At 53.8% G+C, this 26,309-nt stretch overlaps 1 protein-coding gene across 10 annotated transcripts in view; it reads left to right on the top strand.

Moving 5' to 3' along the window:
- Window positions 1–26,309, top strand: part of LDB3 (LIM domain binding 3) — a 62,377-nt gene that overhangs the window by 10,044 nt on the left and 26,024 nt on the right. The window contains exons 3-10 of one of the 10 annotated variants that reach the window (XM_066243949.1): window positions 138–289; window positions 820–895; window positions 6,377–6,399; window positions 7,481–7,684; window positions 9,798–9,812; window positions 12,481–12,650; window positions 13,054–13,090; window positions 25,267–25,449. In XM_066243949.1, the coding sequence (XP_066100046.1) occupies window positions 138–289; window positions 820–895; window positions 6,377–6,399; window positions 7,481–7,684; window positions 9,798–9,812; window positions 12,481–12,650; window positions 13,054–13,090; window positions 25,267–25,449 (860 nt within the window). Of the gene's footprint in view, window positions 1–137; window positions 290–819; window positions 896–2,266; window positions 2,623–6,376; window positions 6,400–7,480; window positions 7,685–9,797; window positions 9,813–12,480; window positions 12,651–13,053; window positions 13,091–18,271; window positions 18,983–25,266; window positions 25,450–26,309 lie in introns of those variants that run through there. The other 9 variants (XM_066243953.1, XM_066243950.1, XM_066243955.1 and 6 more) reach the window with 9 other exon arrangements.

Consider the following 26,309-nt stretch of genomic DNA (forward strand, 5'->3'; position numbering starts at 1 on the left):
ATAGTTGTGTGCCATCAAGAGAAACCAGGCTTGGCAAACAGCGGGGGCTAGGCACAGTGAAAAGGCAATGCAGCAAGCCAGTCCTCAGGTCCACCCTCCTTATGCTTACCCCCCCCCCCCATCTGCCATCCTCCCAGATTACACCTGGCAGCAAGGCGGCCCAGTCCCAGCTCAGCCAGGGCGACCTCGTGGTGGCCATCGACGGCGTCAACACAGATACCATGACCCACCTGGAGGCTCAGAACAAGATCAAATCTGCCACCTACAACCTGAGCCTCACACTACAGAAGTAGGTGGGAGCTCTCCGGAGCAGGGGAGAGGCTGGCGGGGGGTGGCCCCAAGTACCTGAGAGGGGGTCTGTCCAGCAGCAGTTGTGTGGGTCCCATCCTGTGCTACAAGGCCTTGTGGGGCAGTAAAGACAGCCCCTGGACCAAAGGAAGGACCAGGCCCAAGTCATTGGCAAGCACCTTTCACGGCTGTGCTTTACAGGCAAGGCTGAGGGGCAGTGCTGGTGCTGCCAGTGGTGCGTGGTCAGGCCTGAAAGCCAGGGTCTTCCCTGCTTTCTCCTGCCTAGGCACCCTCCCAGTGACCTTGCAGAGGCCCATAGCTGCATAGTGCCCAAGAGCCATGACTTCTTCGTCCTGGTTAGACCCCGTTATTTCCTGGAGACACCCAGCCTATGGCATAGACAGTGGGCTTCGGGCTCTCAGGCCTGGCTCCCAGCACTCCACTGCTCTCCCCTGGCCAGCCCTGCCTGGGTAGGAGCTCCTGGCCCCAGACATGACTGTCTTCACTTGGTCTCGTTTCTGGTTTCTCCAGGTCGAAGCGACCCATTCCCATCTCCACAACAGCGCCCCCGATCCAGTCCCCTCTGCCCGTGATTCCCCATCAGAAGGTAGGTGCCGACTGTTGGTGACAGACTCCACTCTCAGATGTGGTTCCTAGTATGCAGCCCCTGTCTGCCTGCCTGATCCTTGGCTAGCCCACCAGAGGCAAGGGGGGGGATCAACCCTGCCCCCACACTGCCCTGCTGTGGCTGACCCTGGAAAATCAGGCAGGCCTCGGAGAAAGGTGTCTGAGCCCCCATGAAACACTGAGTGTGACGTGCTTGCCTGGGTGCCACCTGCCAGAGCCTTGTGGCTGGGCTGACATGGTACCAGCTTAGGCAGCAGGGTTCTCAGAAGAGGGACCCTCCTCTCAGCCAGATAGAACAAATGTCCAGAGGGCTCTGTCCCTCATCTTATAGAGGCACTGGGAGGGGAAACCATGGCCTGAAAGCCAGAGGCCCTAGCTTGAGCTGGTCACCCTTGGAGGAGCCCCTAAGCATGGAGGGGCTGATGGCCCCTGGGGCTTCTTCTCTGACATAGGTTTTTCCCCCTCTGATTTCCATTCTTCCTCCCCATTGCATGCTTATATGGCCCAGTCAGAAATGCTGGTGGTGGCCAAGAGGCAGGCACAGGAGGGAAGCTGGAGCCCCAGCCACAAATCTAACCTCTGTGCCCCAGGACCCTTCCCAGATTCCTCTAAGCAGTTCAACCTTGTGGGCCCAAGGCACAGGAGGCCCACCCCATCACTCCTACAAGGACCCACTCTCCACCCCTCCCAGCATGGCCTTACACTGACCCTGTCACTTCAGTGAGGTGGAGTGGCCAATGGACAGAGAGAGGGAGACAGGCTGACAGGGGGTTGGAGTGGGTGACAGATGGGGAAATAGGCAGAAGGCTACTTGGGAGGAGTTGCAGACGTGAACCAAAAGAACCGATGTCAGTTCCTTACTCGGTTTCCTGTCCTGCACCTCCACCTCTGCGTGTCTACTACCAGCTGAGGGCCCCCTCTCACTGGCCATGTGCGGACATCTCAGCTTGGGGCAGTGCAATAGGAGGCTGGGCTGTGCCCACCAGAGGTCCCTACTCAGGAGAAGGAAATAGACGTGAACCCCCACTCCCTGACACTCACAGCCCCCTGCTCCAGCCCTTTCCTCTAGTTCTGTAGGTGGGCTGGCTTGGCTTGGCTTTCTTTGTGGGGTTTTGCACTTTGCTCAGGTGGAGGCCTGCACTGGGGCCAGGAGCCATGTGCCTCCCCTGCTCTTGCTACAAAACTCTCTCTTCCAGGTGCTCATCTCGCCCCTTGAGCTCAGTGCGGCAGGCTGCAGGCTGGGGCCCTTGCACTAACACCTCCGTTTCAGGTCCGCACAGGAGCACAGGGATGCGTGTGGCCTCTAACTGCTCTCTTCTCTCTCCCCTGCATGGCGGCTACCCTGTGCCAGGACCCTGCTCTGGACATGAACGGAAGCCTGGTGGCGCCCAACCCCAACCCCGAGGCAAGGGCTGGCCCGGGCACCCCAGAGGTCAGGCAGAGCTTTAGCTCCTTCGTCTCCCAGACCTCCGTCTTCTCACACATGGAGGCCTCTGACCCTGGCCCTCCACAAGAAAATCCTGGGGCCAAGACCAGCCTGGAGGGGGCCCTGGACTCACTCAGCCCGAAAGTGCCACTGGGCTCGAGCCAGCCAAGGCTGTATAACAACCCCATTGGCCTGTATTCAGCAGAGACTCTGAGGGAGATGGCTCAGATGTACCAGATGAGCCTCCAAGGGAAGGCCTCAGGTGCTGGACTCCCAGGAGGGTAGGTAATGGGCATGCAGCTCCCCACCAGTGGTCTGGGGCCACCTGGGTCCTCAGTGCTCAGCAGAGGCCTGGTCGGCTGGTCAGAGTGAGAAGCTGGCTTCAATCCACCAGCCCAAACCCCATGAAGTAGTGGAGGCTGACAGCCATGACAGCAATGATCCCACTGACATTTCCACAAGCGGGGTGCGTCATTACTTTATACAACCGCCCTGCGGGGATGTGTCGAATTTTGCAGAAGGGGAAACCAAGGCTTGGAGAAGGTTAAGTCGAAGTCCAGCTGTTCAGCTATTAAGTGGCTAAGCTCAGCCTGAATGCACAAGACTTTGATGCCAATACTGTCACCACCACCCCCTCCCCTAAGTCTGCTGCCTCCAGGAGGTCTGGGGCAAGGTGGCTGGTCCCCTCCCTTCTAGTAGCCCTGAGACAGGAACATGGAAGAATTAGAGGTGAGAAGGCATGTTCTCTAAGGCCGAAGTGGTCTGGAAAGGCTGACTGGAGGAAGAAGCATCTAAGCTGGGTTCAGAGAGACCTGGCAACGGTGTGAAGGGAGTGGGCTTGCAGGACTAACCCTGGCTGGAGGGAGGCAGCAGAGAAGGAGGACCTCAAGAAGAAAGGGGCTGTGTGAGACAGCAGCTCACCCTCTGCCCCTGAGGCCCAGCTGGTGGGAGTCTGTGAGCACAGGAGTTAAGAAAACCTAAAGCCAGCAGGTGTTGTGGAGAGGCACTGAGGAGGAGACCCAGGCAGAGCATGGATCAGTTTCTAAGTCCTTCATGCTTGTTCTCTCATTTTAGCTTCTCCCATGGCCCCCTGAAATTGGTGTCATTATCTCTACTAACTGTGTGTTAGAAGCAGAGCAACCTGGTCAAGGCAATGGGGTCTAGTGGTTAGGGGTACATGGACATGAAACTGCCCATCTCTGAAGATTACTGGGAGGACTGCAGGGACAGCCTGTGCGTAGCAGAGCTCTGTTCTGGCACACTAAGTGTGCGCGGCCTGTCACCATCGCCCGGAGCCACACAGCAGGCATGCCAGTGAGCCAGAATTACAACCCGGTCAGTCTGACCCAAGCCCATGCCCTTCCTCTGCCCGTGCCACAGCAGGTGCTTGTGCCCACTAGTTCACTGCTCCCCTGGGATGCCCAACTCCTTTAGATCCCAGCTCTTTGTCAGATCCTGAGTGAAGCTGGTATTGGGCACTCCATGGTCTGATCACCCTGGCTTCCCGGACCAAGGTGGCAGAGACATATACCTCTGACTCTTCCCAGCCAGGAGCTTCTGCCAGAAAACTTGGGGAATAACAGAGTACAAATGGCCTCCTTCTCTGCCTTGGATGGGCTGATAGCTCTTCCTGGTCCTTCTGGGACTGACCCTTGGGACCCCCCAATGAGGTCCACCTGCAGGGAGGGTATTGCTTCCCCTTACAGCCCTTAGTCTGGTCTGGGCACTTTCTCACAGTCCATGTGCTTTAACACAGCTCTCTCAGCAACTTCAGATGTGGGTATCATTCCCCTCATTTCATAGTTGAGAAATAGAAGCCCAGAGAAAGTATGTAATTTGCCCAAGGTCACACAGCTAATGAGTGGCTGATAAGACTGGCAACAGGGTCCACCTGACTCTTCCCTGCATGGAGACAGGAACCCACCTCCCTACCCAGGATGTCAAGGGCCAGCCCCACCTCTGCTTCCCATGACTCCCAAGGTGCCCTCCAATTGGCTTCTCAGAACTTAACAAGTGCTATAGTTTTACTTGGCACTCAGGGCATCAGAGTCCAACAATTTTTTCTAAGGGAAGGTGGGCTAAGGGAGAGAGCACACTTCATCCTTTAAAGGTTGGTGCTGCTGCCCCCAGGCAATGCCATAGGAAGGGTGTAGCCTCTGACCTGGGCCAGCCTGGGCAGTCTCTGCTGGGCCAAGGCACTGCCTTCACCAAGTGTCTGATTGCTTGAAATTCATCCACCAGATACTTAACCCATGCGGAGGACTTTACTCTCGATATTCTGGCTATTCTACGCCACCCATCTGTGCAGTAGGCACCATCATCTTGATTTTTATGAATGAGGAGACGGAGGTTGAGACAGGTGGATAACATGCCCAGCGTCACAACCCTAAGAAGAGGCAGAATTAGGATTTGAACTCTGTCCTGTCTGGCTTAAAAAGGATATACCTTCCCGTACTCCTCTCTGAGCAGTTTATAGTGTATTTCCTTGGCAACTTCTGTCCTGGGAACCATGGAGAAGAACAGAAGGGGTGCAGGGACAGCAGACCTGAGCATCCCTGTGGCCCCCTTCTCCTGGTCCTCTCTGGGGCTCAGATTAAAGGGCAGTGACTGCTTGGCCACTAGGTGCAAGGGCCCTTGGGCAGGTCTAACGGCTTTGGATCATCCGCTCCAAGGCCTGGATGCTGCCTCCTCTCTGAGCTGTTTGCTATAGCTATTCCAGCCTCTGGGTCTGCAGTAGAAACTAAGCAGGGGGCAGGAATCAATGCCAAAGAAGGAGCTAGCTGCCCAGGCAGGGCAGGGCAAAGGCAGCCCCAGAGGTCAACACTGCCCTTTGCAGGGGGCATGGCTTGTCAGAGCAAGAGCTGACCCTGCAGCTGTCAGCACTGGCCAAAAATGGAGAAGGAATGGGAGATCTGTGCTGGCCCTCTCCTAATATAGCTCCACTCACAGCTATTTTGAGACGGAAAGGACAGAGGAGATTTTATCAGCTCTGAGACAGGGGCCTGGGGCTGAGCAGGAGCACTGTGAGGCTGCCTGGGGCTCAAGGACCCCTGGCTTTGACCTGGCGCCCCAGGGTCTTTGGCCAAAGTATGACCAGGGCCAGGCCAGCTGGGGTCCAGACTCTGCAAGTCGGAGCCCATCAGTCAGACCTGGGAAGGTGGCAGAGTTTGGGGCAATGACGGGCCAGCACTCTTCCCTCCTCGCCCCTCTTCACCCTACCTCCTTCCCAGGTTTCTGTCTCAGCCACGATACTGCTAGGATCTGCTGGAGCAAGAAATTTGCATTTAAAGAGCTATAATGTAGACAGTGCCTCCTCAAGCAGATGATGCTCCATGAGGCTCACTCAGCAAAGAAGATGCTACGAAGGGGTCCCTCTTGTAGCATCCAAGATGGGCTTCCCTGCAAAAAGCCCTACGTGTGCCTGTGCAATGAGTCCCACACTACTGGGCCTCCTTGCCCCTTCATCATCCACAGGGCCTTTAGGAGCTGTCCCTAGAGACTGCACAGACTCTCGACCCTGGTGCCCCAGGAGGAGTGACCACAGCTCCCTGTCCCTCTGATAGCAGGTCCCCCAGGCTGTGGGTAATCCCAGCACACACATAGCCCAGCACCACTGCAGCTCCTGCTCTGGGAGCAGGACTCCCAGAGCTGCTGTCTGGCCCAGAGATACCTGGGCCCTTGGCAGCCGCAGCTGGTCCTGCTTCTCTCCCAGGCTCCGCAGTCAGGTTATACTGGGGGGACTCATGTACACAAGTGCCCTTAAAAATGGACCAGAAAACCCTTCTTTCTATCAACGCTTTGGATACCAGGGCCCTATCAAGGGCAAAACACTACTGTAGGCATCACCCAAACCAAGAGGCTATGACCCAACTCTGAGCTCTTGCCCTCCTCCTTCTGCACTCCTGTCACCCAGGACTAGACTGGGCCAGTTCTGCCTCCACAGTGGCCATTCTGAGGATGGTTCCAGAATTCCATCCCCTGATAGGAGCTGCACTCTGATAGCTCTGTCTTCTTTGCTCTTTCTCTCCTCCCCAGGTGGTAGCCAACTCTCCAGCCAAGTTAGTATCAAAGGAAAGCATGTGTATGCCCTTGTGTGCCTATCACAGCATGCATTCGTGTCTATTGGTCTGGACAGCGTGTACCTGTGTTAGCATGTGTATGTGTGTGTGCATGTATGAAAGGGGATGTATTTGTCCCCGAGTGAGCCTGCATGTGTGTGAAGCTGGAAGTACAGAGTGAAGGCATTGGGGTAGGGTGCTCGGGCTCCTTCTGATACCCTGCTGTTCAGTTCTGCATTTCCGGCTACAGCTGCTTGAGGCCAGTAGGCTGGCCCTGGGGGGCGGGGAGTGGAGTGCCACATGGACTCTGAGTTCTCTGTGAACCTGAAGACATCTCTGCCCCAGTGGAACCTCTCAGAAGGGCCGCCCTCACCTTGTCTTTGCCTGGGAGCACACCTGCCTGTTGGAGGGAAAGCCGTGACAAGCAGAGACTGGCAGGCCACACAGCAAGTCGGACATGCAGGGGCCTGAGCAGCCAGCCCGCTCTGAGGAAGAAGCACACAGCACAGAAACCTCTGGAAGAGCAGGACCCACACTACCAAGGGGCTGGCCAACAAAATGAGAGTCTTGGTAGAGAAAGCAAGCTCAGAATCTCCATGATTGCCCAGTGGGGCTGTTTTTCACCTTTTAGCATCTAAGACTCTGCTTGGGCTGCCGCTGCCTATACAAGTGGCCCAGCTCCTGTCCCCTATTCCCAACCCCCTGACCCCAAACCTTTTGTCGCTGCTTCTCTGCTGGTGTGGTGAGCAAGCTTCTGAAGCCTGATGCCCCCTGCTGACCCTGGGTGGTAGCTCAGGCTGAGCTGGGAGGTCTCCAGGGATCTGCAAAAGCCCAGATAGGCAAGAAAAACCTTCTGCAAAGGGCTTTGGGGAGGGTGCCAAGGACTTTCCTGACCAGACCCAGCCCACCCATAGTCGGGAGGACTTGGGCAGACCTCCTGGGGTCAGACTTCAGGAGATCTTTCTTGTCATCCTCCGCCACCAGCCCCCACCTGGACCTCCCATGTAACACCACCTGTTGCCCTTTTCTACTTCTACCTCCCTCCCCTTCCCCCTCTGCTCCCCCTGCTCCCCTCCCCCAGTGCCGAATACCAGGAGCGCTTCAACCCTAATGCCCTGAAGGACTCAGCCCTGTCCACCCACAAGCCCATCGAGGTGAAGGGGCTGGGCGGCAAGGCCACCATCATCCATGCGCAGTACAACACACCCATCAGCATGTATTCTCAGGACGCCATCATGGACGCCATCGCTGGGCAGGCCCAGGCCCAGGGCAGTGACTTCAGTGGGTAAGCGCCTCCCCTCCTCCACGGTCCGTCGCTCTCCGCTCAGAGCCTCAGCCACTGGCCACCGGGCTTCGTCCCCGCGGAGACTGAGGGCACCAGCCTGCTGGGCACCGCCAGAGACTTTAGGCATCGGGACCAGCTTTCCTCCCTCACCTTGGGGCTCCCGGGGCACAGCCCTTTGAGGGAAGCCAGCCTCTGCCTAGGCCTCCAGAACGTGATATTCTCTCTTCAGAATTAATGCCATCAGTTTTAAGAGAATGGTTGGAAAATGCAGAATATGATGATTCTTCCAGGTGCTTGTCACAGCCTGCATTTTCCCTGGGCCCCCATGGGGTCTGGTTTAGAAAGAGAGCTCTGGGATCTTGTTAGCCAGAGTCGCATTCTGGGTATCCCAGCGTTCTCATAATTAAGCCTTTCTATGGGGGAAGATGCTGCATTCTTCCAAAGATGAGAGCCATTTAAATACGTGACCAGTTGTCTTGTTTAGGAAAGGGCCTCTGGACAAACCATCCAGGGTGCTGTCGGCAGTCTCCCCTACAGAACCTGGAGAGTACCCAGGGCTGGGCACCTGCCTCCTCCTGTTTGCTCCACGGAGGCCTGACCGCAAGGCTGTGGGACTGAGGACATCCTTGGTTTCTGGAATTTGCCTGTTATCAATGGTTGAGGAACTTGAGGGCTAAATAGGGAAAGAGCTGGCTGATATGACTGAAGATGAAGCTGCTAGTAGTGTAAATATTATTGGGACCTCTCCCTCTTTTTGTTTTTCTCTGTCTCAGTTTCTTTTTCTCTCTCTGTATCTCTATCTCTCTGTGCCTCTGTCTCTTTCATTCTTTATTCTCTATCTCTGTCTTTCTCTTCCTTTCTCTCTCTCTTTCTCTGTCACACACACACACACAAACACACACACACACACACACACACACACACACGGTCATTGACTGCTTTCTACTTGGGAATCACAGTTTTGACTTTCAGAACTGACTGATTATCTCTTTGGGCAATATCTTATCCTTGAGTCAGAATCCTCAGCAAATCAAGGCAAGCAATCTTAAGATGAGGTTGTACTTTTTTCCTGAAACTAAGAACAGATGTTGTAAGAGGAATAAAGAGGTTTAAAAGTCCCAGAAAACTGCAATAATGTTTTACCTCTTCAGAACTCAGCCCTTGTGGCCACAATCTGACTACAGGTTAGAAAAGGGAGGCTCCACAGGCCAGAGGGAGGTTGTATGGATGGCTGGCCCTCCTGGTCCCAGGGGAGCCTAGCCTCTTAGGCACACAGTACTACCTTTACTACCTTTGGACCATCAGGGAACAGAGCTTACTTGTCCTGGAGCTGTGGTTCTCAAACTGGCCAGACTCAGGCAGAACTCTAGACAGAGTTGATTTGATTCCATTGTTCAAAGCAGAACCTATGACTACACAAGTTTAAAACCACAACCACTATCAATTTTGTATACCCAGAGAAACAAAATTGCCTAAGCCGGAGAGCAGCAGGGATTTCCTATTAACATTAGTTTGCCACAGAATGTGGCAAACATGGCAAACGTGACAAGAGTTTCTTTGGTGTGCTCCTAAAAGTGATAACAGTAACCAAAGGGAGGCTCGTGGAAAATAATGGAAGAACTGCTCTTCAAAAGATTTTCTTCACCTTGGGAGGGGGGAAAATGCTATTATTTGGTCATAACACTAGGACACTCATGATTTAAAAAAACAAAACAAAACAAATCATGATGCACCATTAATTTTATCTAGTCTTCTGAAAGGACCTTTGTCATCTCCCTCCTAGCCTCGCCCCTCCCCTCCCTTTCCCTTCCCTGTGTGCCTGGAAAACAAGATGCTTTTCCCTTCTTTCTAACTCAGCACTGCTGGGCTGGTGCTGCTGTGGTGACCATGGGAAAGAGTGGCCCCTCTGCCATAGGTGCTCCATTTCTGCTGTTAATTTTCATGATTCCTTCCTCACTGACAGTTTTCTTTTTGTCTTTCTCTCTTCCTCCTTTATCCATCCCACTCCCATAACTCATTTCTGATCCTAACCCTGCTCCCTTGTGTGTGCGCCATCCTTCTGTCATCCCTTGATGGACACTCACTCACTGCTGGGCTTTCCTCTGCTTGGCAGGGCGTCACCACTGGCGTAAGTAGACCCCCACGGTGTCTGTAACATCGTCCATGTGTCTGGTTGCGGGATGGTGTGTGGGTTTTGTGGGCTGTGTCTGAAGACAGTTCCTTTGCCTGTGTTGTTCCTCACACCCACCTCACAGCCACAGGGCATGCCCTGTAGCCTGCACAGGCTTGTCTTTCAGGGGATTTGCCCCAAAATAATGTCGCTAATGGACAAAGATGAGAGGGAGAGCACTCATCCCAGCTGGGGCTGTCCCTGTGTTCTCCTTGCCATGCTTTGCGGGAGTTCACCCAGCCTTTTCTGTCTGCACTAAGTGCCTAGACCAGAATGTCAGCATCCACACGGGACCATTGTGTATTCAGGGGAAAGGGTGACTAGGGGCCTCTTAGATGCCACTCTCCAGAATCCTCATGAAACACAGATCTGAAGAAGTTAGTAGTGCTTGCCAAGACCACCCAAGGGAGGTAAAACATAGTCAGATTTGGGAGCAGTCTCAGTGGAGTAAATGCCCGACAGTGAGCTTGATTTGTGGTGACATGGAGTATTTTTGGTGGCAAGAAGATCATACTAGGATGGGTTCCAGAAAACAGCCTCAGGTCCAGGTCCCAGGTCCCAGGACTGCAGGGCCTGCTCCACTCTCTCTGTGTGTATATCTTCTCCCTGAACCCCAGAGTCTTAAAAAGGCTCAGCAGTTCTTTCATTCGATCCTCAGTCCCTGTCGCAGCAGCACCAGTCACTGGTCTTTGCCCGGTGTGGTAGGAAATTAACCAACAATGCAAAATCCAAGGGACTCACCGCTGACAGCTGTGTGGAGCCCTGGGAGCTTTGGACGGACAGGGAGTGCTTCAAGGGCAAGTTCCAAGGGAATGGCAGCAAACTCCTTCTGTCTGCTTTCTGGCCCATGAAGTTTAATGTAGCCAGGCTTCTAGACAGGGCCTGGACTTGGTTCTACACCTTCCCTCACCCAGGGCACAGTCCACTCTCTTCTTCCTAGCAGACCAGGGAGTCCTGATTGTGTTTTCCTATTGCTCATCTCACCCAAAGGCCATAGGTCCAGCCTCTGCTTTGAGACCCTTGAAACGTGACCTTGTGCTGGGAATGCCCCCCGCCCCCAGAAAGATCCCATCCTCTCCCCTGCTCCTGAACAGCCTAAGGTCCTTCCCTGCCTGGACCCCAGAGGGATCTGCTGGTCTTCTCCAATGAATCCCAAATGCGGGCTGCTACTACAGGCTGCTCTTGGGCCAGGCACAGCCTTCAGAGAAGTAGGGGAGCTCCCCCCAGCCTTAGTCACCTTTGTCACTTGTCTTTACCTCTGCTGTCATAGCCCACCACGAGCCAGACACAGAGAACCAGTCCTGATAGACTCCTCCTGGGAGACTAGGCCAATACTGGGTGGTCCTTGCGGAGAGGACATAAGACACAGGGACAGTGGAGATCCCTCCCCCAGCCCGCTGGCCCTCAGGGGTACAGGTAGAGGTGGCCATAGCGGCAGGCAGAGGGTGCCGGGCAGGACGAATGTCTGGGCTGGCCTGTTTCTAGGCATAGAGCATCTGAGGTGTGCAAGGCAAGTGGGCAGAAGTGGCCTTTCTGTGCCCTTGTCACTGCAGAGGGTCTGATGGGAAGGACAGCGGGTTGGGAGCTGGGAAGCCTGAGTTCTGTGCTATAATCTAGAGCTAGTTTTCTGGTCTCTCTGGATCTCCGTTTCAGCATCCGAAGTATCTAGGCCAGGGAGACAGGCTGCTATTGTTTTGAGCGACACCTGAGTCCGGGACAGGGTGGGCTAGGCAGCCTGCACACTCCAACCCTTTCCTGGCCAGGGTGAGTAGGCACCCATAAGCTTTTGATATATCCTGCCTTGCAGTCTGGCCTGGGCTGGGTGGCACTGAACCTTCTGGCTCTGCTATAGGATTCATTTATTCAGCTAAGTTTTGAGTGCCTACTATGTGCTGGACCCTGAGAGTCTAGGGGAAGTTTACCAGATTCTCCTCAACAGACCAGGGCAGAAGACGAGTGGCCCCTGCAGCTCCACTCCCAGCTCTCCCTGACCAGACCCTCCCCCGGTCTGCAGGTGATACCCGGCCACATGGCCAAGGGCTGTACCCCCCCCCACTACCACTGCCACTGTGCCTGCCTGTGTGTGGCTGAGTCGGAGACTTCAGTCCTCTGCTATGGCAGTCACCAGTCATGACATTGGCAGTCACCAATCACGGCATTGGTGGCTTTCTAGCTGGATCCAAAGGTGTGAGGAGGACAAAGCATCAACCCTGAGGAAGACTCTGGGTCCCCAATGGCCTGTCATCTCATAACTCTGAACTCAGGGCCTCCTCAAGGAGGTGGAAATCACTTCAAAATATCTTCTGCCTCCTCTCTCCTTAAAGGAGACCCAGAAACTGAGGTGGGGGGTGTCTTCAGGTCTGTGTCTACTGAGCGGGGGGAGGGCGTTGGCTGGAGGGAGCTGAGCCTCCTGACCCTCCATGAGAGGCATCACTGTCCAGCTGTGACTATCCTGAGCACTGAGGACCCCGCCAGGCCCTGTCTCAGATGGCAGTGGGTGAAGGGCATGGTGGGTTCAGACAATAGAAGCCACCACAGAGCGCCAGGGGGACCATGTGGGAGGGTATGAAGGGTTGGGAGCAGGGTTGCAGCCTAGTGCTCACCACAGTCTCGTTCTCCTTTGCAGGAGCCTTCCAGTTAAAGACCTTGCTGTAGACAGCGCCTCTCCTGTCTACCAGGCTGTGATTAAGAACCAGAACAAGCCAGAAGATGAGGCTGACGAGTGGGCCCGCCGCTCCTCCAGCCTCCAGTCACGCTCCTTCCGCATCCTGGCCCAGATGACAGGGACAGAATACAGTAAGTGAGGCCGGGTTGGGCTGCCGCTGGGGGCCACGAGCACACTGGGCCCTGCTCCACAGTGCCACAGAAGCCCAGGAGTCCAGCCCCCCACCTCCTGAAGGGGCCCCTGGTCTTGATAGGTAGTGTGCAGCAGGTTTGCCGTGGTGCCTGCAGACTAAATCACTGCCCAGAGCTGGGAGGACAGGACCTCACAGGCCGTGCCCCGCCCCTGCGCTTCCTCTCATATCCCCTTCCAGGTTCTGCCTTCCACCCAGCAGACAGCCTCTTCCTTCCCAGTTCACAGGCTAGGGAGTGGGAACTGTTCAGTCATTGGTGGGGAATCAGTAACCACAGAGCTCTAGTGGCTTCTCTTCCTTGTGTTCCCTGTGACTCTTCCTGACCAGCAACTTTCTACCCATAGTGCAAGACCCTGATGAAGAAGCTTTGCGAAGGTCAAGGTAAGTGCCTGGATTCAGGCTTGGTGGCCTTGCCCCTCCTAATCCCACCCCTCCCCAGGCAGCCCCTAGGTCACATGACTTATGAAAGGAACCTCTCAAATTCATGTATTTGGAAACTCCTGGCCCCTAAGGGGCTCCAGCAGGTGCTGGCTTGGGGCATCTGTCCCTGATCAGTGAGGCGGGTACGTGGAGCTGAGTGTCTACCCTCTGGGCCCAGGCGACAGGGCTGAGGACTCTGGGCATTCCTGGCTCTGTCTGTGGGAAGGGAGAAGGGCTGCTTTGGCCTTTGCTGGGCTGTTGAGAACAAAGGCATCTCTCCCTGTGAGGGCACTGGGCCAGCTGCCTTCCCTGCCCACCCTGTGAGTCTAGAGGCGAGGCACTGGGAAGCGGGCACCAGGAGGGCTGTTCTGGTGCTGGGTATGGGTGCCTGATCCCTGGACTCACCTGTACAGACATTGAGGTATTAGTTTTATAAATTGCTCGAAGCACAACAGCTGCTGCAAGGAAGGACAGCCCTGGGCACGAGGAGGGCTTGTGCAGGGCTAGGTATCTTGAGGTCAAGGTACGGTCTAAAACACTGGCAGGCCTGAGGCCACAGCCACTAACCTGTCACCTGTGGCCTGTCAGGTGCTCTTGGACCAGGGCATGAGGGGCGTGCTGCCCTGAAACCCATGGAACCCACTAGGGCCTTCCATGTGCAGGCATGGGTCCCATTGTGATTGTGCTGTATTTGGAGGCAAATGTCATCTGCATGTTCTTCCTGGAGGAATCTGCCTTGGTCAGTGCACCCTGTGGTGGCCTCTGTGTGAGGCTGGGGCTCAGAGGTGCTCCTCCACCCTGGGCCAAGCTTTATACACTTGCTAACCTATGTGTCGTGGCCACAGGGCTATGCAGAGAGTGGAATTCAGGTCAGCTGGAGTTGATGTGGACTTTCTTTTCAAACCTGTATTTTTGCCAATCCAAAGTGCTCTCACTCTTTGGTTGGAGCTTCCAAACCTAAAAAGTGTGGTCCTTCTAGGCCTGCTAACAACGGCATGCAGTTCCAGTAACAGTTCATAACCTGTCAGTGCCCGCAATGTGTCCATGCACCTGGAATGAGATGATGTTTGATTTAGCTCAAAAGTAGTTATCTAGCTATTTTCAGTGTGACTGACCTCCTCCTCCCATGCTGCACTGCTTCCGTGTGCTGCTTCCGTCTTTGTCCCACCTCCCCTTTCAAGCCACCCACATAGATTCTCCATGAGCAAAGCCGCCTTACCCAAGATTGGACAGAGGAACTTTACAGCACATGCCCCATAGCAAACAGCTCGAAGTCCCCAGGTTCCTTCTAACAAGAAGCCGCAGGGATGTCATCTCTCCCTCCCATGAGGCAGCCCTGCCTTTCTGGCCCCTGCCATGCCCCTCCCCCAGTCACGTTAGGTTCCCCTGGCAGGTCACTGTAAGCTTGTACTTTGTCAGCTGGACACCGTGTAGGAGGCAGGAGGGTGCTGCTGGAGGTAACCTACAGGGAACTTCTGTCTTGTGCATTTCTTCTGGAGTATCTATAGGCACTGAGAAGTTACTGAGTGAGAACACAAAACGCAGTGTTGGGGGTGGTCCCAGGTCTTGTCTTTGCCCCCCCCTTCCTGGCTTTCAGAAGCATCTCTTGGGGTTTGTTCTGCCTGATCCTGCCCTCAGAGCCTAACCCCACACGAGTCCCCAGTGGAAGGTGGAGGACTTGGCATCTTAAGAACGCGATTGCGGGTCTTAGAGCCTCTCCCTTGTCCACTGTAGGGTTTTGGTGCAAAGAAATCTGAAAAGAGGGCCAAAGAGGAGTCTCTAGCCTGCTTTCCCCTCAGTCCCAGGCCCCCGCCCATGGAAGCGACGCCCCTCCGGGCGCTGTACCATTGTCAGCACTGCCCTGCAGGGTCTTTGGCCTGCGGCGAAGGCTCTGGGATTCCCAGCAAGGCTTCTGCTCAGGACTGGAGGAGCATGAGCCTTCCGTTCCTCTTTCTTTTCCTGACTTTAATTTCTGGAGGGTCGTCCTCATTACCTCCCCTCAAATGCCCATCCTCCCTGTGGCCCCAGGAGAAGGGTGAGCATTTTTATTTCACAAAACCCCAAGCAGCCTGTGGTCCTGGGGTACAAAGGGCAGTGGTTGCAGTGGTTCACCTCTGGTTAAAACCTGAAATAGAGGCTGTGGCCACTGGTGACAGGTGGGACCCTGGGCTTACCCGAGTGGCCGTCTGAGCAGAAGCAAGCATGCTTGTCTCCACCCTGAGTCAGGTTGGTCAGAGGTCTTGCTCTCCAAGGAGGCTGAGCCTCACTTCTATCTGCTCCCACTCCCAAGTTGGAAGCTGCACCCCTAGTCCCAGCTGACCTATCTTGTTGGTGGAGGGCAGCCACAACCTCTTTCTCTTTCTTCTCCTGATTCAGCCATACTCACGGCGAGGAGTCTGAGTCTCTCCCGAAGGCTGGGTCTCCCTTGAGGGGGTTCACGCTTCTCGGTGGCTTACTCCAGCAGAGCCTGAGTTCGCCAGATGCTGGGGGCCTGGCAGCCCATACAGGCTTGTACATGTGCAGAGGTGCTTTCTGCTTCCTGTTGCTGTGTGGTGGGAAGCTGGCAGAAATGCCGTGTGAGGGGTGTCAGGAGTTCTGTACACAGCAGCAGCACTGGAGGCTCAAGGGCAAGTGTAAATCTGTATGGACCTAAGAGCCATGGAACAAAGTTGATTTTAGTACACTGAGGAGTTGAAGGTGAGGGTTGCCTTGCACCCCCCTCCACAAACAGCATAACTCCCCGCCACATCAAGTCCCGTCTCCATTGTGCTACCATCCAAAGTTCTTTTTCCTCTCCTTACCCTCCTTGTTCCAACAGAGCACAGGACTCGCTGGTTCTTCTAAGGTCCCCCTGCAGTGTCCTCTTCCCTCTCTGCATGCATTTGGCTTTGTCCTTGCTCACTTGGCTGACTCTCATGGTGTCACATGGCTGAGGCTCCCTCCCTCGGAGGGAACCCTTGTGAGGACCAGTGGGCAGCTATCAGTAACAAAAGTTACCAGTGTTATATGGATATATTTGTCCTTGGCATTCTGCCAGCGTAGCAAGAAAACCATAACTGCAGAGACCAGGACAGCCCTAGATGTGCCCTGAGCAGGCCTGGTGGGCATCCCAGGACCTCTCTCTCTCTCTCTCTTTCTCTCGTCTCTTCTCTCCTCTTCTTTCTTCTCTTCACTCTTCTCTCTGGCTGGCTGTGAATTTTCAAACAGCTCCAAGCAGAGCATTTTCACTAGACTTGTGATATTCCAGAACTGTCCCTGTCCTGTCCCTGAGTACTAATGACAAAGGCTGCAAGCCTGGCTGGACAAAGCAGCTGTGTCTGTGTTCTGGGTGGTCTCCCTGGGATGGTCTCGGCTGTGTCAGCGTGGAGTGGGCCCTGCCCAGGGCCTCTGCTCATGCTGTCTTGCATCTTCCTCCCTGACCTCGGGGAGGTTGGCCCTTAGGTCAGGGTTCTGATGCTGAATTTCCACATGGCTTTGAGCCATTCATGATGTCTCTGGGCCTTGGCTTCCTCTTGGTATTAGGAAAGTTTGGACGCATCTAGTGGTTTTCAAATATGTTAGCAGTGGGTTCCTTTTGCCCAGTCTTAGGCGGACACTCAACATGCAGGACTCAAGGTGTGGAGGGGAGTCCCCCAAGCAGTCAGATGCAGGAGCTGGCCAGGCGTGAGTGTGGGGCTGTGACATGGAGAGATGTGAGACCAACACTGCCCATTTTTGATTTTTAAAGACCCAAAGCTGATATCCCTAATTTTTATATGCTGGCAATTTACTTATTAACCCATTTATTTTGAAGTAACTGCAGATTGGCATGCAGTTGTAAGAAATAATACAGAGAATACCTTTTACCCCAGTGGTGATGTTTTGCAAAACTACAGTACAATTTCACAGCCAGGGTGTTGACACTGATAGAGTCAAAGGCAGGATATTTCCATCACCTCAAACATTCCCCCAGGTCACCCTTTGATAGCCACACCCACCTCCTTACCGCACATTCTCTTCCTAACCCGTGGCAACCACTAACTGTTGATCTTTTCTCTGTTCCTATAATTTTGTTATCTCAAGAGTGTTATATAAATAGGATAAAGCCTTTCATGTGGTGGGGTTGGATTTTTCAGTCAGTCTGGAGATACACCAAAATTGTTGAGCATAACTAATAGTTCATTTGTGTCTTCTTACCACTGAGTAGTATTCCATAGTCTGGATATATCAATTAATTTTTTAAAATGAATTATATACACTGTCCAGATTAAATACCTGGCATTTGTGGCCCATGTGCGTGCACCTATAGTCTGAAAGATGTTAGAGGCCCTCCGGCCTGTGGTGGGGAGGTCCAGGAGTCTGGCAGCTGTGTCACTGGCCTTCCCCAGGCACACCCTTTCCTCCATTTCTTCGTTTCTGGCTGCTCCTTGCCTGCTTTGTCTTGTGCCCTCAGCTAAGCAGGCTGTGGGATGAGCCCCAGAGACCCTGCTGGTGGGAAGTAGAATGGAGTCCTAGCCCTCTATATGTGCGCCAGTGGCCTTTTGGGTATGTGTGTGCACGCACACGCATGTGCCTGGCCATGCTCAGGCCTAGAAGGGCAGGGGCAGTCGATGGTGTTAGAAGTTTTCTCTTTGGGGACAGAAAAGTGTTGGCAGAGATGGGAGCAGCACAGCGAGGTGACAGGTCTACTCACTGAGCCTCATCACAGGGACAGGTGTTCTTCTTTATGCCCGCTGGGGGACAGAAACCATGCGAGCCCTCTGCCTATGGGGTCAGCCCCAAAAGCCCATAGCCAAAGCAGCCCTGTTAGCCCTGACTGCATAAGCCGGGAGCACCTAGTGGCTCCCCTTTGCCACGCCTGTCCTCAGGCCCTCTCTAGGCCCTTCTCCATGGCCACCTACTCACTCAAGCCAGGGACTTTAACCCTTCCATCCTGGTCCTTGGGACTCTGGTCTTGCCCCAAACCAGGTTTGCCCATCTGGAAAGGGTCCTATGGAAGGCAAAGCCTCTCTGAGTCAAATTCCTGCTCCCATGCCCTCTGCCCCAGCTGTCAGATGGGAATGGCGGACACGTCCCCTAACCCTTTTCTTTCTCTCTTCTCTTTGTTTCTCTATCTTTCGCTCTGTCTCTCTGTCTCTCTTTCTCTCTTTCTCTGTGCCACAGGGAAAGGTTTGAAACGGAACGTAACAGCCCACGTTTTGCCAAATTGCGCAACTGGCACCATGGCCTTTCAGCCCAAATCCTTAACGTTAAAAGCTAAGAGACTATGTGAAGTTCCCCCACCTGTCCCCGTTCCCCTCACAGATCTGGCATGTGAGCCCCGTGGTGATGCTAGAGAGTGTGGAGCACGCGGGGGCCGTAGTAGTCAAGTGCGGCAGTTCCGCCCTCGGCCACGCCTATCCTTCAGCCCCACCCTCACTACCCCTAAAGCAGCCCAAGACCCTGCTCTCCTGCCCAGGGCCTTAGCCATAGTTCAGAGAGGATGATGTGATGGGGTATGCTGGCAAAACATCCCAGAACCAAGGGAAACAGAACACACTACTGGCTGAGCTCCCACCACCTCAGCTCCCAAGAGAGGCCGCCCAGCCTAGTGCTGTCCTGGAAGGAGTCACCTATAGATCAGGGTCCTGGGAAAAGTCTGACTCCCTGTGCTCACTCACTCCCTTGCTGCCCTCTGGAGCCTGGCATCTTGGAACAGGGCTCTCTGCGGAGGAGACGGAAGCCCCAAGGTAGATGAGGCAGAGGGCCCTCCTGGCCGTGGTGAGACTGGGACACGTGCTCTCCTCTCCGCTGTGTGTGCCAGCTCCCTAGTTCTCTCTCCTGTACATATATGCATGCTCATTCTGAAATAAAAAGGATCTGAAATGAACCAAACCAGCCTCAGTTATGCTGTGCCTGTGTGCATACTATCCAAGAGGAGCATGTCTGAGGTGGGAAGAGGACAGCCACCTCCAGAAGGGCAGGGGCAAAGCCCCCTGGGGCTGGGACCCTGCGCAGCTCTGCCCTCTGCTGACTTCCCACCGCGAGGGCCCTCAGCTTGAGGGGGGCGAGCTCAGGCTGGCTAATAGCGGGTGGGAATCTGTGTTGTGCCAGGTGGGCAGGCTTACCTTCCCACAGGGCAGTGTATATTGCTGGGTACCCAAATGCCCTCTGCCTCCGCTCCCACACCCAGCTGCAACCATCCGTCCCTCCCTATCAGAAAGCAGATTGCAAGCCCCTCTCCCAGGAAGGCACTGCTCATGTGCAGCCCTGCTCCAGGTGGCCAGAGAAGGGGCTCAAGAAGGCACATCTGGACCAAGAAGCAGGTCCCAGGGGACTGCTAGTGGTCCTCAGTGGGCCAGGGCCAGGGCTCAGGAGAGAAGAGGAAGAAGATATGCTTGGGGGTGGAAGGTGGGGAAGACCTCCAGCTGGGTCTTGATCTGGCCCCCATGCACCTGTGGCCTTGTCCTAGTCCTGAGCATTTAGGAAGAGCCAGGCTGGCAGGCTCATGTCTTCCCCACCCTTCTGTCTATCCATCAGCCTGGTCCCTGATTGCAGAAATCACTGGCTGAGAACATGAGACCAGTGGCACTTAGCAAATAAAGGCAGATGCTGAGGTCCATCCCTCAGGACTCTGCTGCCGCCCCGGGGCTGGACTGGGCAGAGACTTGCTCCCACTCCTGCTGCCTGGGCTCAGGTTTTCTTTCTGCCTCCACGGACCTTGGCAATCCCTTCTGGGAGAGCTGACCAGGGAAACTGCTCTCTCCTGCTCACCATCCTGAAATGCTCTCCAGAGCACCCACCAGCCCACTCCATTTTGGCCTCTCATCTCTTTCAGTCTCTAGCAGTCTGACTCTGGGGCCAAGGGCAGGGCCAGGGCCAGGCAGGGCAAGCATGCTCAGGGATCAACAGAGGAGACGGGCTATGTGCTCTTGCTTACATCTAAGCATCCCAGAGCACACCCATATTTAGCTGAACTTTTATTGAGGACTCTGAAGGCCCCAGGGTCGCTTGTGGGGCTGGGGGCTGCTAGACAGTGAGAGGCCCCTAGGCAGTGGGTGTCCTGAAGCTGACAGAAGTCCCAAGCCAATCAGTCAAAACTGGTGACCTCACAGCTCTCTGTCCCCAACCCCTAGTCTGTTGCAGCCCTCTTGAAGCTCTGAAAGGCTCTTGCTTGTTTTCCAGCCTGCCTAGTGCCTCCCAGGGACCCTGAGCCTCTGCATGCAGCCATCCGGAGTAAATAGGAAAGATGTCCTCATTCAGCCTTTCATGTCCATGGGCATGAGTCAAGGCACCATGTTTGGCCACTGTGGGTGTCAGAGAAATCAGAAAGAGCCGATGTGGCTGTGAGTGACCGTGATGCAAGGTTGCTCATATGAGGTCCAGAGACAGGGAGTGCCCATCCTACTGGAAAAATCAGACAAGGCTTCCTGGCAGAAGATATCTGTGTGTCTAATTCTCAAGAACAGTTAGGATTGGGGTATGTGCAGTTAGGGAAGGCTGGACAGGTACTCTAAGCAAAAGAAGCAGAGGTGCTAATGAGAATAAGGGGTGTCCCAGAACCCCTTAATCACTTTGGCTGGAATGGAGGGAACACAGGGTGTATTTTGGTTAGTAGTAGTCCCGAGCTGGAATGCCAGGCAATGGGATGTTGGCTGCATTCTGACTAGTGAAGGTGGCAAGGCTTTGTTCACATCACAGCCTGTAAGCACTACTGAGCACCATGCTTGGAGGGTGTCATCAGCATAGGCTACAATGCCAACAGGGCCCCTGCAGTTGCACAGTGCAGCAGCCCTGCTACAAAGGGACCTGGTCAGGGCTTCCCTGAGCAATAGTTGGTCATCAGGCAGCAAGATGAAACACCGGCTAGGTGGAGGCAGCAAGATGAAACACCGGCTAGGTGGAGGCAGCATGAACCATTTTAAAGACCAACCACCTGAGGGGGGTTCTGTCTTCATCCAATGAATAGAGATGTCATGTTCCATTCTCTTAACCAGTCCAATAGCATCATCACCCCAATACTAGCATCATCAAACACCTCTGCCGTCACCAACAGTCTTAACCTGAGCCCAATAACCACAAACCCCAAGTCCCAGCCCCATCACTAATGCCAGCCCATCCTTTCTGTACACAATCCCTTTGCTATCAATAAGAGCATCGACCAAAGGCCACCACAACAGAGCAGGGGCACAGGGCTGGCATGTTCCACCCGGGTTGCCAACTGGGTTCATGGAGTAGAAGGGCTGAGAAGGGGACTGCAGCCATACTGTGTTTCTCCTCTGGCTACACCGTCCCCCTGGAGCCATGAGCAGTTGAATATAGTTGGTTTGGTTTGGGTTTCACTTAGATATTTAAAGTGAACTGTGACTGACGCGAGAGACAGCTATAGAGCCCTGCACCAGGCTGGGTGATTCCATGGGCACTGTCTTCAGTCCTGAGGCCAGAGCCACGTCGAGTTCTCCATGTGCTGGCTCACTGAGACGCCTCCTTGGTGTCTGGGGAGCTCATGAGACTTCAGGCAGGAGCTAGCCTGGACAAGCCCTTCAGGACGTTCTTCAGTGCTGCCCCTACTGTTCCTAGGCCCTGGCTGCTTGGTGTCTGCAAACAGTGGTTTTACATAGGATACCACTCAGCGAAAACCCCAAGCAGCAGGCTCACGTGCATGCCTTTTGTCCTGGACCTATGGTATTTTTATATTTTATTTTAATTTAATTTAACTTAATTTATTCAGTGAGAGAAGGGTGGCAGAGACAGACTCCTGGAGGAGTGCTGGACGGTATTCACCCAGCAGCCCCACTAGGGGGCAATACTCTGCCCATCTGGAGCATTGCTCCATTGCTCAGCAACAGACCTCTTCCTAGTGTCTGAAGTGGAGGCCATAGAACCATCCTTGGCACCCAGGGCCAACTTGCTCCAATCGAGCCATGGCTGCAGGAGAGGGATTGAGAGAATGAGAGAGAGAGAGAGAGAGAGAGAGAGAGAGAGAGAAGTAAGAGGGGGAAGGGCAGAGAAGCAGATGGATGCTTCTGTGTGCCCTGACTGGGAATTGAACCTAGGACATCCACACACTGGGCCAACACTCTACTGCTGAGCCAACTGGCCAGGGCCTATTTTATTTTTTTAAGTGAGAAGCGGGGAGATAGTGAGACTCTTGCATGTGTCCCAACCAGGATCCACCCAGCAACTCCTGTCTGGGGCCAATACTCTGAATCAACTGAGCTATCATCAGCACCTGGGGCCAACACTCGAACCAATCAAGCCACTGGCTGCAAGAGGAGAAGAGAGAGAGAAAAGGGAGAAGGAGAGGAAGAGAAGCAGATGGTCTCTTCTCTTGTGTGTCCTGATGAGGGATCGAACCCAGGATGTCTGCACACTGGGCCAATGTTCTATCCTCTGAGCCAGCTGGCCAGGGCCAGGTCCTGTGGTAGATCATGAATTTTCCTAAGTCACATGTCACACCCAAAATCCAAGGTTCATATGGAGCTATGTCTGGGGAGAATATCAAGTAAGCTGGTCTGGCAGGAAATTGGAGCAAAAGGGACAGGGAAAGTCAACTTTTTATTTGTCCCTCAGAATATTGTCCAGCCCAGACACTCCCATCACCCCTGTGGATCCTGAGTGGTGTCCTTTGTTCCCAAAATCCCACTGGAAACATGTAATAGGATCAGGGAGCAACAGATAAAGGAGGTGGGCGTTCTATGTCAGCTGGGACTTTCCCAGGCCACCCTTGCCCATGCCATGAGGAGGGTCTAACAGCCAACTCAGCAATATGGCTTCAGGAATGCAGCTACTTCTCTGAGGCAGCCACTTCACAGAGATAGCTTCCAGAAGACAGGTTCTTTCATGGAGGGTGGAGGAGTGGTTTCATGGAAGGGCCAGGGCTGGGCACTGCCCCAGGCCTGAGAACTGGGCTGTCTGAGGCCTCCTCTCTGAACCACTAAGCTGGGAAAAGGACAGCTACCATAGGTGTTTGTTCATCATGGGCACCCTTGTCCATCATGGATGCTTCTTACACAGTCAGAGCAGAATAGTGCTCCCTCCCCTGGAGCAGTCAGCCCACAACCTGCCACTTCTTCAGCTCTCTTCTTCCTCATCCCTCTCATGTTAGTTCATGACTTCCTCCACCATACACCTCCTGGGCAGGAGGAGAGCCATTCTGTCATGCTTTAGTAAATGGCTCATGGCCTCTGGCATTGCCAGCTGGGACAGATTCTGTAGCACCTTGCTACTCAAAGTATGGTCCATGGACCAGCAGCATCAGCATCACCTGGAGACTTGTTAGAGTGTGGACTCTCAGCTCTGTCCAGTCCTGCATTTTAACCAGTGCAGGGGATTTATCTGCTGCACATCAAAACCTGAGATGTGCTGCAGCGATGTTTTGGCAGCGGGGTGATGTTTTAGCAGAGAGTCAGTCTTTCTGGAAGTCAGGCTCCTCACCTGTAAGATGAAGATCTTGGTCCCAATCAACAGCAAGTCTGAAAGGATCAGATGGAATAATGCTTACACAGCTGTTAGCACAAGGCCTGGCATATGGTAAGCACACACAGACAGAAGGTTATCATTCTAATACTTTCAAATAATAGTGCCTTTTCTTGGGGGAATGATTGTACTTGCCTGACTCTAAGAAGTTTCTTTCTCCCTCCATGAGAGGCTACTTGAGGGACTGGGTAAGGCTTCAACTCCAAATGTCCCTCAGTCAGATCCTGCTGTCGCCACCCATGCATTGTAGGAGCTTGAACAGTTGAATTTTTTTTATCTCTATTCCCTCATCTATTAAACAGAGTTGCTAACATCCACATCAGAGGGTCGTTGTGAGAAACTGCAGACATGCTCAGCACATAATACTGGGTCAATAAACATTATAGCATGGGGACAGCCATCCCCACTTGCAGGAATTGCAGTATCCTGTTGCAGATGTAGCAAGTACAAATCTTAATCCAATACCCAAGTTAGCAAAGAATGTGCATTTCTTTTCTTTCCTATAATTTTTAAAAATATTTTTTATTGATTACTTTCAGAGAAAGGAATGAGAAGAGAGACAGAAACATCTGTTTGTTTCTGTCTGTGCCCTGACCCGGGGACCAAACGGGCAACCTTTATGTATTGGGATGGTGTTCTAACCACTGAACTATCCAGCCAGGGCTGCTTGCCTATAATTTAATTTGTATTCTCTGCAGAAATCTAATCCCATCAACCCAGGCTGTGATGCTCCTCCGCCTTGGAGTGGTTTTGGGCAGAAGGCAAGGCAGGCAGGCTGGGGCATCTGGGCACCTGGTCCTTGATCATGGTCTACCTGTGCCGGCAGCTGCAGGAATAGCATCCCATCTGGCCTCACTGGTCTACACTGGCACAGCTGTCACCACTCTTATTCCCAATTTCAGGGTTTTTCAGATGTACAGGCACTTGGGGTCATGTCCATGTCACTCTTGGGTGTATGGGAAACCCTCTCTGGATGCTAGGGCACATGGTAGCCTGGGGGTCTTCAGGCTTTCTTGGATCTGTCTGCCCTTCACTATGGGCACAGGAGACCCTAGGGTCCTGCCAGCTCTCCAGGGTTACATAGAAAAGGGCCACTTCCTCTATTCTTGAACCCCCTATGCCATGCTGTCCCCTTTCTGGTCCAGATAACCTTGGTCTGCCTGGCATGGCAGCTTTCATTTATTTTTCAAATGTGTAGTCAGTGCCCTGAGTCTTTGATGGCCTAAAAGCCCAGGCGCTCACCACGCTAGGGCCAAGCCCTTGACCCTCAAATATCTGACCTCTGCTCTTCTCATAGTACTATCCCTTCTCAAAGGCAATATTTGCCTCTGAGTAAGTGGAGAAGGGAGGGGGAAAACATGGAAAATAGGATGGGTTGATAATTCTTCTCTTTTCCATCAAACTGTGTTTTTATAATGCATACTTAGATAGATAAATAAGTAAATACAAAAATGGCTTGAATACCAGGCTTGAGAATAATTTTGATGTTACTGTGATCCTCCTGGTGGTCTGCGCCCTTCCCTCTTGGGGCTATGGGGAATGTCCATTTCCCCTGAAGCTGGGGACACATACCTTCTGGAAGATCCCATTCTGTGTGCAGTATGAATGGTGCCTTCCACACAGCCTCTTTCTGCTGCAGCCACCACCCCATGCAGAGGGGCCCCCTTGACCTGTTGTCTTTCTTGGTCCCACCTCATCAGCACCCCTACTGAGTATGCTCCAGTGTGCACCAGCCAGGCCATCACCCCGCTGCTGCCCGCTTGTTCCCAGCCTCCTGTTGCTGCCTCTCCCAGCGCAGCCACTCCGCCCCTGGCTGCAGCCGCTGTCCAAGCTGCCACCGCCTCTGCCATGGCCCCCGCTTCAAGCCCTGCAGACAGTCCAAGGTAATGGCACCACAGATGCTGGCCCTGGCTGTGGGGAAGGGAGGCAGAAGAGGCCTCACCCTGGGTCCATCTTCTAGTAGCTGCATCTGGCCCTCATAAATGGCCATCCAAGGTGATTAGTAGCCCGAGGTCCCCAGTGAAGCCAAGAGCTTGCACGCTTGCTGCAGAGAGTAAAGGGGAGTGTGGACAGAGGAAGGGAGGTATGCCTCCCTGCTCTCTGCTCTAGGGAGAGAGGTAAAAGTCATGCGCGTGCATGCGCACGCGCGCGCACACACATACACACACACACACACACACACAGAGTTAGATAACAAAGGGAGACTGTGTGGAAAGGCTGTGTTCCTGGGACTGGAATTAGGGAGAATGGAAGTTGTTGCCTTGGGCTGGGAAGCTAAGGAAGGCTCGGTGAAGGGAGGAGCAGTGCCCTGGTTATAGGAGGTAGGTCATATATGTATTTATCAACTAACTTGTCCTTGTTCTTCGCCTCTGTTCTCTTGATGGAGAAACATGCTAACTGCAGAGACTCTGGTGCGGTGGGGTTTAAATCTCTATAATCTTCAGAAGGTGACAGAACTTCTCTGAACTTCAGTTTCCTCACCTGCTAAGACATTTAAGGCAACATTTATTTTATAGGGTTGGGATAGAAAAAGTGTATGTAAAACACCTAGCATAAAACAGTCTCAAGTTTTACAACTCACTGCTTCCCAACCTACCATCCTGGATGCCCAGCAAAGCTGGGCAGGGGTATGAGAGGGATGATGGAGGTGCGGGGAAGTGGACAGGGGCGGGGTGACTTGTAGGTCATTCTGGAACAGCTAGGCAGTGTAGCAGGATGTGCAGACCCAGGTTTCCGGGCTGAA

Source organism: Saccopteryx bilineata, chromosome 9 (assembly GCF_036850765.1).
Source record: "Saccopteryx bilineata isolate mSacBil1 chromosome 9, mSacBil1_pri_phased_curated, whole genome shotgun sequence".
Lineage (NCBI taxonomy): Eukaryota > Metazoa > Chordata > Mammalia > Chiroptera > Emballonuridae > Saccopteryx > Saccopteryx bilineata.